The sequence below is a fragment of the Serinus canaria genome, chromosome 1 (genome assembly GCF_022539315.1).
Source record: "Serinus canaria isolate serCan28SL12 chromosome 1, serCan2020, whole genome shotgun sequence".
Classification (NCBI taxonomy): Eukaryota; Metazoa; Chordata; class Aves; order Passeriformes; family Fringillidae; genus Serinus; species Serinus canaria.
In genome coordinates this window covers 75,947,334-75,962,255 of record NC_066313.1, presented here as the reverse complement: position 1 = coordinate 75,962,255, position 14,922 = coordinate 75,947,334, and the positions used below count along the sequence as shown (strand labels likewise).

General features: G+C 37.3%; 1 protein-coding gene across 1 annotated transcript in view; it reads right to left on the bottom strand.

Moving 5' to 3' along the window:
* PCCA (propionyl-CoA carboxylase subunit alpha) overlaps positions 1-14,922 on the bottom strand; it is a 270,532-nt gene that overhangs the window by 154,130 nt on the left and 101,480 nt on the right. The window contains exons 12-13 of the mRNA XM_050975683.1: positions 11,418-11,568; positions 1,421-1,564 (exon numbers count right to left, since the gene is read on the bottom strand). Coding sequence (XP_050831640.1) covers positions 1,421-1,564; positions 11,418-11,568 — 295 coding nt within the window. The remainder of the gene's footprint in view (positions 1-1,420; positions 1,565-11,417; positions 11,569-14,922) is intronic.

Sequence of the window (14,922 nt, the reverse complement as noted above, 5' to 3'; positions counted from 1 at the left end):
GATATTTTCATTAGCTACACTTGGAAGGATGAGAAAGTATTCAGGAGTCCAGGCTTGAAAATAAATTATAAGAAAAAAATTTCAGAGATAAAAAGGGCAGTTAGAATTTCAATTATCTTAAGAAGTCAAACCAATCTTTATGCCACTGGAAACCTCCTACATTAATGTACATAATGCAACACTAATACAAACTTAATAGGAAAACAAATAAATATATGGCCTACAGAATAATCTAATTCATGGCAAAGTAGTTAGATTCATTACTTATAAATGTGAGGGGATTTAAAAAGAACAAAATAAAAAGCCTAAGCATCAGTTACTCCACTGTAAAGCCTACTAAAACTCAGAATAATTCCCATGCCAGTAACAGGGCAAATATTTATTCTTTATCAAAATAGTCTGTACAACTTTGAATCAGTAGAGCAATTTGGAGTTGATGTGCATGTCCTGAGATAAAAAGAAAAAAAATAAGATGGTCTAGGTAACAAAATTTCCAACAGTTAAGCAAGGGAAAAAATGTCTCAAGGTGTTGAATTAGTTTTGAAATGCAGAGTTACCTAAAATGTTCCTGAAACTAAATGAAGGAAGATAGGCATTATTTTCCAGCCCCCACCCCTGAAAATGTTCAAGGCCAGACTCCTATGGGGCTCTGAGCAACCTGGTCTAGTGGAAGGTGTCCCTGCCCATGGCAGGACGGTTGGGACTAGATGATCTTCAAGGTCCCCTGCAACCCAAACCCTTCTGTGATTCAATTACTTTTTTTTTTTTTTTTACCCAAATTTTCATTTTTGTGTATCAAAAGTGACACCAAAAAGACATTAAATCAAAATGTCTTGAAGGTGCTTGAAAATGGGATTTAAATATTCATAAGCTTCTTTAAGGTAAGATAGAGACTCACACCATAATTATAGTTATTGTTTTGGAATGTGCTTTGAAAGTTTGTCCTATAAAATGCGGTTTCAGAAAATGTGTAACTTGGTTTTTCAACGACCTTATCAAAAGTTTTATTAAAACAACAAATTCTATAAAACATTGCATTTCTACTGTCTTTTAAAGTCAACAAGTTTGAACTACACATTTCAGAAACTTAGATTAGTTAACTCTGGTAAATAACTCCAGCATCATTAAACATGTACTGAACATGCAGGCTTATTTCTAATGATATTTGTTTACCTTTCTCTTTTATCATCTTTACTTTCAACTTTCCAGAAAAAGCTACGTTGAAAGACACACCATATTTTTAATTAAAAAATAAGAACTTGACAATATACAAAACCTCATTAACCATTCATGTTACATGCTCTAAATCATGACTTTCATCTGATATTCCTTGATTTCACCTTGGCATCTACCCACACCTGGGTATTATTACGCCACAATTCAACCACCTACCCCCTCCTCCCCATTACCACTCATTTACCTCAGCATAAACTCGACATTCAACCGCCCAGCCGTTGATGGGAATATCAGCCTGTTTGTGCCTGAGAGGGTAACCCTTAGCAACACGGATCATTTCTTGGACTAAGTCCAGGCCGGTAATGCATTCTGTGACGGGATGTTCAACCTGCAAGGTCAAGAACTGTCAGTCAGTAGGTAACAAAAAGCAACCAATAAAAAAAAAAACCACCTCTCTGTAAACAAACATAGATAAATAAGAAATTTCACCTGCAAAAGAACAGAGAAAGGCTATGTTTCTATTTTGGTCTTTTTCCACATAAAAAACCCTGCTTAAACTCCAGGAACAGCTGTCTTTGCATGGAGTACACAAAAAAATAATTAGCAGATTACAATAACTCGGAGCAGCATACAAAAGGAAAACTAGAGAGGTGACCTGGGAGGATTTGGGGGTTTGTAGGGGTTTTTTGTTTGGTTAGGGTTTTTTTTCCCCACTTATTTTACAAATTCAAATGTATCCAGTGACAATGAGTTAATTTTTCTTTGTTTGGAAGCTTATCCCATTCAATTCTATTTTGAAGAGACTCACACTGTGGCCATAACTATATTTTAACTGAAATCTCCAAGTAGCTGATAATCAACCCATTCTGCTACACTTAACATGGCACGTACAGGAGCCGCTACCAATTTTCCACAGAACCGGCGTAGCCTATATCTCACCCATTCGCCTTCTTTCACTAACCTGTCCTGACAAGCAACCAGATTAGCGTAATCTTGCATCAGCTCAGTGTAGCAGAAATGAGCAGATGGATCCTTCAATTTTTTTTCCCCCCCTCCAGACTTATCTGTTTAGTGCTTAGCATGCACAATAGCTGGGCTGGACCAGCAGAGCGGCTCTGCGCGCTCAGCAAATTGCCGCTAACGGCTTTGGAAGGCGCTGCCCTGGGAATTGCCGACGCTCGCGCTCACGCGGGATGTGCAAACGAGCATGCACACATGGGCGCGCACGTGCAGACGCACTTCTGCCTTCAAATGGGCAGAGAAACGAGCACTTTGATTAACTTTAAAAAGCCTTTAACTAGGCATAGGACAGTAAAAAGCAACCAGGGTGGTTCCTCTGATCACCACCACATCGATCAAGTAAAAGGTAGGCATGCTAAAAGCACGTTCTTCCCACAGAAACAGCTAAACCACCTTCCATATAGAAACCATAACAGAACTGCCATCTTTGTTATAAAATGTTTGTGCTCCAAGCGGAAAAATACTTCAAGAAAACGCACTTTGCAACTGTTTATCATGAGATGTCATACTATGTACCTTTTCTGACACAGGAAAAGGTCACTGACCAAACCACTTGTCTTTCTTCCTTCAAGTATACAGTATTGAGGAAAACATTCAGTCACTATAACAATATTGTGGCTTACTAGAACAAGTAGATGCTTTGGTCTTTAAGAAAAAAAAGCTTTGTAAAAATAAACAGATGGCATCCATAATTAGCCCTGTGTGTGCTGTGAGTTTGTTTAGAGTTTCAACAACATTTTAAGACGTTTTGACATAATTTTAATGACAAATCATCACTGAAACAAGCACCTATTCTTTGAAGGACAAAAGTGACATTGAAATGGGAATCTGATTATTCAGTTTAAGGATGTTCCTTTGGGATTCAATCTTGATTCTACCAAACACATGATACTCTCCAGCATGTCAAGCTTAATAACAGTATTTTGAGAATCTATGAAACATCTCAGTGTCTATCCTGCAGTGTTAAATTGAAGCAATTCAATTTCTATTAAGACTTGAAGTTTCTATTAAAACTCCCTAAGTTTTAATAGAAAGTTACTTATCACACATTCATATTTGGATGGCAAAACTTATTTTCCTACTTTGGAATTTAAGTTTTAAAAGATTACCTTTGAGCTGGGAACGTGTTTGGAATTTTAACATTCCAGATAATTAAAATACTTTTTCTTTTTCCAAAGACATTTGCATTATTTAGTTATACTGCCATTTTTCTTGGATAGCAATTGGCATTCCAGATTCAATAGCTTCATTGTTGTTTTCAGTTTTATTGTTGATGATCAAAATAAGATGGAATGTCTCTGAAAAGAAAAATATTTTTGTTGTTTGCTTCTTAAGACTCACAAACATTTATTTAATCCATTCTTCAATACAGATCTTTGACTTGGTCAATATTTTCTTCTGTTTCTTCAAAATACTCCCTTTGTGTCTCCACACAAAGCAGCATTCAGAAAATATGTCTAGGAAAAAATGTTGAGGGTTTTTTTTGGGGTGGGGAGAAGTCCTGCTTTATTTTAGGACTCTGCTTCAACTACTGCTATTTAGGCATAACATAGACAATTCCAATCATAGCATTAATTTGGGGTACCAAATACATTTTAATGCATTTTCATATTCATTAAGACCATCAGATGAAATATGGTAGAAAAGAACTTCAATCTTGAAATCTCTACAACAACTATAATTAATAATTGCCTAAAGTAATTCTATCTGTTGTAAAAATCACTCTTAAAAGCTAGACTTAAATCACTTCCCTCTTTTCCACTTTCTACTTCAGGTGCTGTCATTATTCTGCCTGCCTGTTGTATTTCCTTCTATTCATTTTATGCTATCATCTCCCCTCTCCATCAACAGCCTTTACTTGCCAGCATATGGAGACTAAGTCAAGTACTACATTTTTGATGAGATGAATGCAAGTTTGCTCACAAATGGAGCTGAGTTTCACTCAATTGATCAACTCCTTAAGCTTTAGGCCATACTCAGTTTAGCAGTCAACTGATCCAAGATGTTGCCAGTGAACCCCAGCCATTAAAGAGCCACTGCTGGTATGGTTATATGATAGTAGCTACATTCACACATTCTGCTGACTTCAACACAAAGGGCAAAACCAGACGTGTCTGCAACAAGCAATCCACAGATCATAGCTGTATCAAGGCAGCTGTACCTTATTCTCAACAGGACAGGCAGAAAAAATTGATCAGCAAAAACTCTCAATTAATTAGCTGCCAAAAGTAACACCTTTACTATCAGTTCTTTTACTTATACAAAGTCTGCTCATAAACAGTTGATAACAAGTCATCATTTCAAAGCACTTAAGAACAATATATACCGCCTTTAAAAAGTCTTAAGTCTCTGTAAGATGCCACTTATATGCCTGCTTTCAAGTCCACAAAGCTATACCTGCTATGACCAGCAATAGCTATACAGAGTAAAGGGAAGTGCTTCCCCTTCATACTGGATCTACTGCTCTTAAGAAATATCACAGCAACCAGATTTCCCATGAGCACTGCAAGTGTTTTTGCTTCACTAACCCCTTCCCATTTATACAGCAAGAGAAAGTAGTGGCAAAGCCTGTCAGAAAATAATAATTACGTCCCAGTTTATAGATGGTAAAGCAGGTATATACGAGTTGGGGAATGTACCAACATCACAGGCCAGTTAGCATCCATCACCAGGAACAGTATGGAAAGGCTTCTAATTTTCCTCCTGTTATGTGACTATCAGTGGTTTTAAAGCTTTATCATAGTGGGGTTCATCCACCGCTACAGAAACAGTCATGCAGTTTTTATGGACAGTAGGAGCTGAGAATTAAATCAGTGATGACTGCTCCCCTTATATTCAGGGGAATAATTCTGGGGCACAATTTTCTCAAGACTATCAAGGTACTCAGATCTAACAGCAAACACTTCTGGACATTCACAGACTGCTCTTGTCCCTGTGTATATAAGGCATCAAGTTACTCACACACCAGTTGGAACATTCAAGAATGCCACATCAGCCAAAAAAATCTAAATTTCAGTAGACTTAAAACTACAGCCTATGTCACCCCTACTACTGTAAGTCCCTAGCTGGTGTCATATACCCCTTTACATTCAGATAAATAATCTCAAAACTAACTTTCAACATACACCTCAGTTTCCAGGAAATGTGATTCACCTGGAGTCCCACAGGCTTTACTGCTGCAGCCAAATCCAGTATCAATTGACCCAAACTCACCAACTTACAGATGCTTCTCAACTCCCTGTATTTCAGTAAGCCTGGTTTCTATTTCGGAGAACTGAACAGCAACAGAAGTGCACACATGTTCTGCTCTTCAGGCATGCAAGCTTCCTGACTACTATGAGCAGGAGCACACTGGGGTCACATCTTTTTGCAAAATAGTTCACATGTACATGAGGTTTGGGAGCACACAGCAAAAAAAAACAGCTTTTCATAAAGGCTTCTGAAAAACAGATAATGGTTGGACTAATGTACAGAATAAGGGGAAAGCAGGAATACATAACTGGGTCACTACAGGCATCCTATATAACAACACTTGCTGTTTGTTTTCTGGCTTATTAGTATACAACTGAAAAACTAACGTCAATCAGTACTACAAAAATTTCCATCAGCTAAGATGTTCTTTTATTGTTTCCCAAGTAGGATGTAGAAATAAAAACTAATGCACAGACATTCAGTACAAACTAATTTTTTAATGGTAGCACATAACTTTGAAAAAGTATTTAATTTGCTTCCTCATAGGAAGTTACATTCCAATAATCATTGACACAGTTCTCAATTTTCTTTTGCAAGGATTTGTTTCGACATTGTATAGGACAGACACATCTTATGTGGCCTATGAACTCTGAATCTTTTCTGTGTTTTAGACAAACAGCACACACTTTGGGTCAACAAGTCAATTAGCTCATAATTTCAACATAACTTTCTCAATTAACATCCTGCACTTCAAAAAAAATTTCTCAAAATTTAGTAATTCTACACAATTTCCTTTCCACTACATACTCCATGTCAGAAAATAAAGAAGCTAGCATCCACAAAACCAATACTTTCTTTCTTAAAGATGTAATTCCTGCTTTTACTGTATTTAGCTGTGGTATTAAAGCTTTCTCAGAACACTTCATTCAAGATGGCTCTGGTCACACTGCAGCTATTCTTTGGTTTACTTTACATCAAATTCACCAAAGCAAAGAAACTAACATACCTTTTGAAGAATGACCTTTTGTTTCTCCACTTATTAAGTAGTCTCCTCTTTCTCTACTTTTTTTAATAGTATTTTATGAGAGTTACATGGGAATGTCGTCTCTAAGATATCACTCCATGCCTTGGCAGCACTGTTAATGGCATCTTTCAGATTCAATGACTTACACAAACAATGTTGTTCTCTTCTGTCAACAACAATTAGCAATGCTTTTCTGTAGCTCTTTTGGGAAGCCTGAAAAGCAGACAACCAGTAGATACATAATGGAAGTTGCATTAGGAGGCAAGAACGTGGCAAAAATTTGGTTAACTGTTGTCGGCTGACCCTCTTGTGTGAAGAAGTGTTGTTTGGCAGTAAAATCACCTTTTCTTTCAGTTCTAAAAATGGCCATGAACAGCTGGTATAAACTGTGTGCAGAATGGATTCTGCTGGGCTTAGCGGATTGGTAATGGGATAAGAGACCTTTCACCTTTAGGTCAGTAGTTCAAATTCAGCCCAGGTTAGCAGCAATTGAAAGTCTTTACCATCTGACACTGTTTGTTAGACTATTTAAAATGACTGAAGCAAAGTGTTGTCACAGTAAAACAAGATTTCAGTATTAAGAAATATGAAGTCTAAGCAAACAGCAGAAACAGTAGCTTGAGACTTTACTTTGAAATCCCACCATTCTGACTTCACATAAATCTACTCCTCTAACTCCTGACAGCCTGTTTCTCTGCTCCCATTCTCCTGCCACCTATCACAAGTCATCCTCCAGGCAGCTCCACGCAACCGAGACAGCAAGATCACCACTTGCCATCCCATGGCTCTGCTGTAGATACCAAAGTCACCACCTCTCTGTGGCTTTAGGTGGCAATCTGGACTCAGCTCATCACTTTGCTATTTGTATTTTGTTGTTACTGCAACATACAGCGCAGCTGCAATATTTTCCAGCACTAATATCCTTCACTAAGCAAACACGTAGCAGGTGCTGACTGGTGATGAGCAACAGAATAGAGATACAATTAAGAGGCTGTTAGAACCAGGAGTTTATAAGCAGTGGAGCTCCAAACCATCTGCAACAGTATTTCTACCTACTTTTAGACCTTTTCCTACCGTGCTTTTTATATTTTCATGGATGAACAAATACAAGAAGGAAAGACATGTTGCATGTAAAAATTCTTCCCATGTCTTACACTAATCATAGCCAGTTTTGCAAAAAGACAAAGCTCTGGAATACATAATTTTCCAAAGGTCAGTAAAATCTGATGAAAACCCAGAAAGTGATAAACAAAAGTCTTAGCACTGGGTAATGTTTTATAGGTCTGTGGAAGGTTACTTACCTTCACTTTATGCCTTAGAATCAAGTTACTTTAAAAACATTTACATAAAATATTCTTTTGACAACTGTAAACTAAAAACATATGTATGCCATTTGCTCTTAGCAAATCTCACAAACACATCAGATTATTCTACAAAATTAATTTTTATTTCCTAAAAAGTGGTGACAAAAATACTCAAAACTGACACATGAAGAGAAAACCCATTGAAATTACCATATTTCTCAACTCCAATCTACACATATTATCTTTTCAATTACATTAAGCAAATTCAGTTACCTTTTGAGGAGGAAGGGACTACTCACATGTTATTTAAACCTCACAACTCATGAGGGAGGCAGAAGGCTGGGAAGAGGCCTGAGACACAAACATACCAATTGTATTGGTGGGAAGTGCTCGATTCACATCACTCATTGTACATGTCTCAGTGTTTCTCTAGCCAACAAGAGATGTTTCTCATTTTAAAGTACTGCAAACATCTAAAATTTGGGAAATTTTCCCTTTGCTGTCACTGTTTCACATGTATGAGGCTTAGCTACACCACACACACATGTATTAACAGATATTTTTACGTACAGACCACAGACTTCCTTCATATAAAGTCCAAGAGAAACAACATCTATTCTTCCAGCGAAGAAAAGAAGAAACTTTTCTGATGAAAGCCACCGCTTCTGAAGTACCTTAGGAGATTTTAACATAACTTGGAAGCCAGAAAGGCTATCAGTCTAAGGGGTCAGAAACTTTGTATTGATTGCAAAGCTCTTGATAAGTTGTTCTGGACCAGGACTGCCCTTGATTAGGCTGATGACAACTAGGCAACAGAAAACATACCAGACTATGAGCAGCTGTAAAGAAACATATTCAACATCTGGTCTGCCTCAACTTTAACAGTGGTAAATGCCTGAAAACCACTGCAAAAGTGCCCAGAAGTTCTCTGCTAGCTTCTAGGGCAGACATCTCTATGACCTCTTGTGGAAAGTAGGAACTAGTTTTACTATGCAAATCATCCAATCCTCAATCTTATATCTCATACTTACCAGCTAGCCTCCAAGATGGAAGAAAAGCAAATAAAACAAAAAAATATTGCCAACATCAAATAATAAGCCATTCTAGCTGAATCACTTAGAGGCAGTAAAACATCTGTAACAAATTTGTGTAGCATACAAAAGACACAATGGAGCTGATTCACCAATTTTCTTTTGCTTCCCAGTCTTGTATAGTATTGCAGCAAGACTTAAAACAAAACCTAAATAAAATATCAACTTCCTTCAAGGTGCTATTTACACTTCTTTTGTGTAACTATACAACAGAAAAGGTATATTCCCAAAGAGTCCCCAAAAAAACAGTGAAATAACAATACAACTCTGATTACTGCAAAATAATTTACCAGAAAGACTGAAAGGCATCCAAAAGATACACCAGAGGGAGGGAGGGGAGATATCAACATGCAGTGCAAAATACTGGACACAGTTTAGTTTGCAAGTATATTCTGAAATCTGTATCTAAAATAAAAATGCGACAGCGATCTGATCAGAGATTGCTGAAACATTAAAACAGACAGAAAATGCATAATTTAGTAGAAATGTTCTGATGATGGTGACAGGTAACTGTGTCTAATGCACGCTGACAAATGATCTTAAGAGGATCATTTATGGACCAGACACCCATCATTTTGGAAAGCTCTTCCAGCTGTGGAGTGTTCAGCAAGAACAAGGAAAATGAATCTGTTAGTCACTGATCACAGTTAGGAGATGCAAAAGAAAAAAAAAAAAAGACTGAAGCAATACAGGAACATCTGGAGACTATCCTGGTCCTGAAGTTAAAGCTGGAAAAGCTCCAGTAGATTTTCTAGGTTTGGCTCTTAACAGTAGGGAGCAACTACATTAGTTGCATAACTGTTTGCTGAACAGAAAGTAAATCTTGAGACTTGGGAGAAGTGAGAGATCAAATGGGTAAGACTGGGGAAAAATCAGAGCCAATTACTACTCCAGACTCAAGCCAAAATGCTAATTAGAGACAATGCAAAGTTAGGATAGAGGAAGTTGAGAATATTTAAACAAGTAGTCTAATTTAAGATTAGTGAATTGCTTTAAGAGTTGGAAAGAATGAGTTTGCTATTACAGGGGATTGTCAAACTGCTTAGGCTATATTTCAAAAGGAGTCCAAAGTCCTTAAACATGGAATTGTGAAAGCTTTCTTCCTGCTTATATGGAGACCTTAGAAATTTGGGACTACAAACACGTACCAGTGGGTATTGCAGGGGGAAGACACTGCAAAACAGCAAAGATAATGTTTTAAAAACAGCCCACAAAAAGGAGCCCAAGGATATTCCATCACTAACCCCATTTAGGAACTCATGGTCAATAATACTATAGCAAGGAAATGGTTTTGAAGTTCTAGTGGATTATGCAGAAAACCATAAAGTAATTTTCTTCTATGTAAACAAGAATGTGGAGTCACTGAAGAAACATTGGCTCAAAAACTACAAGATGGGGGAAAGTGTAAAGAATACGACCAAAGTGAGAGAATTATGCATAATATTTTAATGAACTATACATTGCCATTAACAACCACTCCCTCTCACTGAATCTAAGGTGGACCTGACAGTGCCTAGCAAAGGCACGTGAAGTGTCTGTCATGGCTAGTTCCAAAACCACTGCTGTCCTGCAAGGCAAGAAAAAATTTACCAGCAGTCCCTGGCACAGAAGATCATTACACTCCCCAAACACTCTTTAACTTCTTTACCCAAAGCATAAACTCACCTAATCATAAATTTACCCAGTTGTTACATAAGGTCATGCAAAGATGACAGACTACGAGGATCTCATTTATGTTCTATCACATACAGGATATGTTCAAGCAGCACACAGGACATAATCTTAATGAAATGTAGCTAAAACAGAATGGGAAGCTTATCAAACTGGTGCTTGATTCCACATTTCAGTCTTTCTGGTGTTATTTAACAAAGTGAGAAAAGGAGGATAAAAGCAACAGAATGGACTCGCTTACAAGTCGAACACTCTTTTGGTCTTAAGGAATAATATCCAGACTTCAAGTTATATACTTGTTTTCTTAGCTTATGACCAGAAATCCATTAAGCAGTCAAAAAAGTGGTAGAGTGGTTCATCTCTTCATTTGCAGTGTACCTTAGAACTGACTACATGAATTGTCACAAAAATCCTTCATCTTGTCAGGATGCTTTTTACACAGTTACATTCAAGTCACAATTTCAATCATATGAAGATTGCTTAGTGTTTTAGTGCTCAAATACACATATTGTTTCCATCACACTCCTAGAGAAACTCAGCAAGTGATCATCAAAGTATAAAAAATAAAAAGAAACTTCAGGGACCAGTAGGCTTCAGGAAAACCTCAGAGCACAGTGGCTAGCCACTTACTGTGAACTCACAGTGGCACTTAGCAGTGACCTTTTGCAAGGTCTTTAGGTCAAGTGTAACAGAGAAAAAGCTCTGAACATTTACTTGAGTGCTGTGCAAAGGCTCACTGCTGCAAAGTCTTGCATAGGAAGGTTTATGTGAGTAGATCTTTTCAGTGAGTAGATCTTTTCAGTTCAGTGGGAAGTGCTCACATGCATCAAGATACTTATGTTTAAATCTTTGCAGGAACAGACCCTTAAATATGGGAGAAGGTTATGGTCTGTTTATTTAAATAACACTTTCCTGAATCTGAAGAGTTGTTTTTCTTACCTGAAGTCTAGTATTCATTTCCAAGAAGTAGAAATTCTTACTGGAGTCTACAAGGAATTCTACTGTTCCAGCAGAGGAATACTTTACTGCTTTGGCAAGAGCTACTGCTTGTTCTCCCATTGCTCTTCGAGTTTCAGGGTCTAGAAAAGTGCTGCAATATAGAAACAATTACTTTTTTTAGTTAAAAAATAATTATTATTCTATAATTTGCTTTTCTGTTTAAACTATGGTCAAAAGAGGACAGCACCATTATTAAAGTTATGAAAACATGTCAAGACTGTCAAATGAATATCTTTACACTGATATTGTCCCTAAATAGATACACTGCATGTATCTATTACAATTACTGCTAACATACAGGAAATTCAGGATAAATAACCATATTCTCTAAAATATAAAATAACACAACACTCTTAAAACAGGGAGATCTAAAATAATACAGATTAAATGAAAAGAGGACATGCAAACCAATGCAATCTTAGAAAGACATACTCATTATCCACATTGCAATACATTCTTTTCCACAAATCCAAGGGCACCTGTAGAGCAGCTCAGCTACCACCTTGGGAGCCACTGTGAACACTGCCCTAATGCCAAGGTCCCTCATTCTAGGAGAGCACTCCACAACTTCCACTGGGCCAGTGAATCAAAAGACTCTGAAGTCTTTCTGGAAGCAACACATTTTGGTTTTTACTCTCTTCTGTACCATAAATTCAGATTTAGATTAACCTATGCAGATTAGATAGATAGATAGATAGATAGATAGATAGATAGATAGATAGATAGATAGATAGATAGATAGATAGATATGTATTTCTGTGGTATTCCACCAAAGCCTTGAAACCAGTTACCCCTCAACCTGCTACATCGATTTTTCAATGAAAGAACATGTTGTTATTCATCTCATATAAGCTTGTAAATACACTTATTATTTATATTTCTGTTTTGACTTACCTTAGGCACATAACTCAGCTATCATTTCAAAAGTACTTTTGCAAGGGATTAGACAGCCACTTCTACCTTGCCTCTAAGTTACTCTTTAAAACAAAACCACCAAGTGTTACATATTTCTTCAACAGTGGGCCCTAATTCTGCAAAGGAGCAATCAGGGGCCCTCACCTATCTAAGGAGCAATCAGGGGCCTCAAACCCAGTGAAGCTCCATCTGGAGCCCCAGACTGCTCTCAGACAGAAGCCAGTGCTGTGTCAGGATTAATCTTCCAGCACTTACTGTGGTGTTTTTCACTAAGACCTGAATTCACAGAACAGCTAGAGACTTCTGCCACAATAGACCATATTTGACATGACACAAGAAGTGAGCAAATATCTAGGCAAAGTAGGAGCCAGTGGAATAATTTTCTTTACTGGGAAAGTGCTACTTCACATGTCTGTCCTTCCAGTGCCCACACAGGCAGATTCTGATGGACCATAAGGCAGGCATTTTCAGAATTTAGGAAAAGATTTCTTTTTTGGCAAACAATGGGACCAACAGAAAAAGGAAGTCAAGTCTCATTCAAGAAAGCTGTATGAGATCCTACATCAGATGAAAGGGAAGATCAGAAGACACAAAAACTGTGTCATAAGAACAGGCACTGGTAAATAGAAAATAGTTTCATAATATTTCTTATTTTGATTCAGTGAGAGGATAATACATTACACGAAATCAACATTCTATAAGTCAGTAATTTCTGCAGGACTTTGATCATGAAAGGTTAATGAGTGGCTTATGAAGAACAAAACACTCTCAATATCAGCTTCATACTCTATTTCTAGAATAACCATTGTTACTTCTTATATAGATGAAAGAGTTACACCCCTTCATTACAGTGGGGTCTTCCCTGTACTTTTTAAAGGTAGGTCTGAGATCTCACTACCTCCTGCTGCAGCCAGAGAATGGAACACAGGTGTCACATTGCTAAACTTGATCTCTGCCACACAGTTAAGCTTTACACTCTGAAATGACTGGATCATCCCTACCATTGGCTTGGTTAATTAACCAAAGTTTTCATATTCCCTTCTATTGCTTTACCTTTCAAACCCATTGTTTCTCCCCTTTTTAACAATGCACCTTTGATAACCAAGAAAACTCTTCTCCAGTCTAATTAGGCATCACTTGAAAACACAGTATTTTAAACCTGACTTCAAATCTTTTCCTCACACATACACTGTTTTTCTTTAGACCAAACAGATCCTATGGCAGCACAAAAGCTACCATAAAAAATTAAAAATATTCACAAAATAAAAGCATTGAAAAGAAAAAATAAATCAGACCTGACACTTTATTCATAACTCCTTCATCAAGTTATTATAAAGTTAATCAAAAGGAATACAATTAGTTTGTCACTTTGTCTCTACAGCCAGGGAAATGACCCACACTGGCAAGATGTTACCTCTCCACTTCTAGCTCATCAGATAAGGTTTCCCAAATTACCCCTATCACCTTCACTCACAGACTAGGTTGAGATTTTGAAAAATAGAGTTACACCATCAGTGGAAATTTACTGCTCAGTTTCGACAAAAAAATAAATAAGTGATCAAAACCACTTACCCTTCGTCTGAAGATTCCACCCCACTGGGATGGTGAACCTCAATTTTCTAAATGTCAAGGTCAGCTTCCCTGCTTCAAGGATATTGCTTGTTTAAAAAAATTACTTATCCACAAAAAACTTTATCCTTTGAGCTATTCACTATGTACTACCAGACCATGGGCATAGATAGGCTAAATGATTTGAGCACACAGTTCTGCCCCCACCTCTAAATGGTGCCCACCTATGAATCACACACACAGTCACAAACAGAACAGGCTCACATTTCTCTTAATCCCAAATCCTTCAAGGATTTCTAGATAATGAGAAGAAATGAAGTGAGGAGAACTTGTAGATAAAGTCTAATTCAATAATGCACCTTTCTGCTAAGTTCCTGCCAATATACATTCATTCAAATGAACAGATTACCTTTTGTTTCACCCAAGTGGTGAGGCAAATTTGCAGTGCTTTAAGAAGCTCCTAACAGGTTCAGAAATTGTTAGGACACATGCTCAGCAAAGTAAAGTTTTAGAGCACTCCTCTGAGTTACCACTCTGAGTTACAATTATTGAGTAGTATGTCAGTTAATACTCTTGTGCATGTCAGTTAATACTCTTGTGCATTTAATTTTGATTAATCCCAAAGGATCCATGGGTTTTCTGATAAACCCATAGGCCTTGTCTCTCCACATGGGAAACAATCTCTTATTAACCACTCCAGCAGACAGGAAAATACAGCCACACCTTTGTATTTTTTCTTTCCAAGGTGCAGTGTCTCATGGCAACTGTCTGTGATAATGAACAGAGAAGAATTTGGAGAGTTGAAGAACAAAAACTCAACTAAGAAACAACACTAGGACTATTAAATGCCACTCATGTCACTCATCTCTTTAAATGTCAGTCTCTGTGAAATGAAAAGACAACAGCATATCCAAAAAAGTTAAAGTAGAAGCAGATAAAATTATGGTACATCATTGGAAGC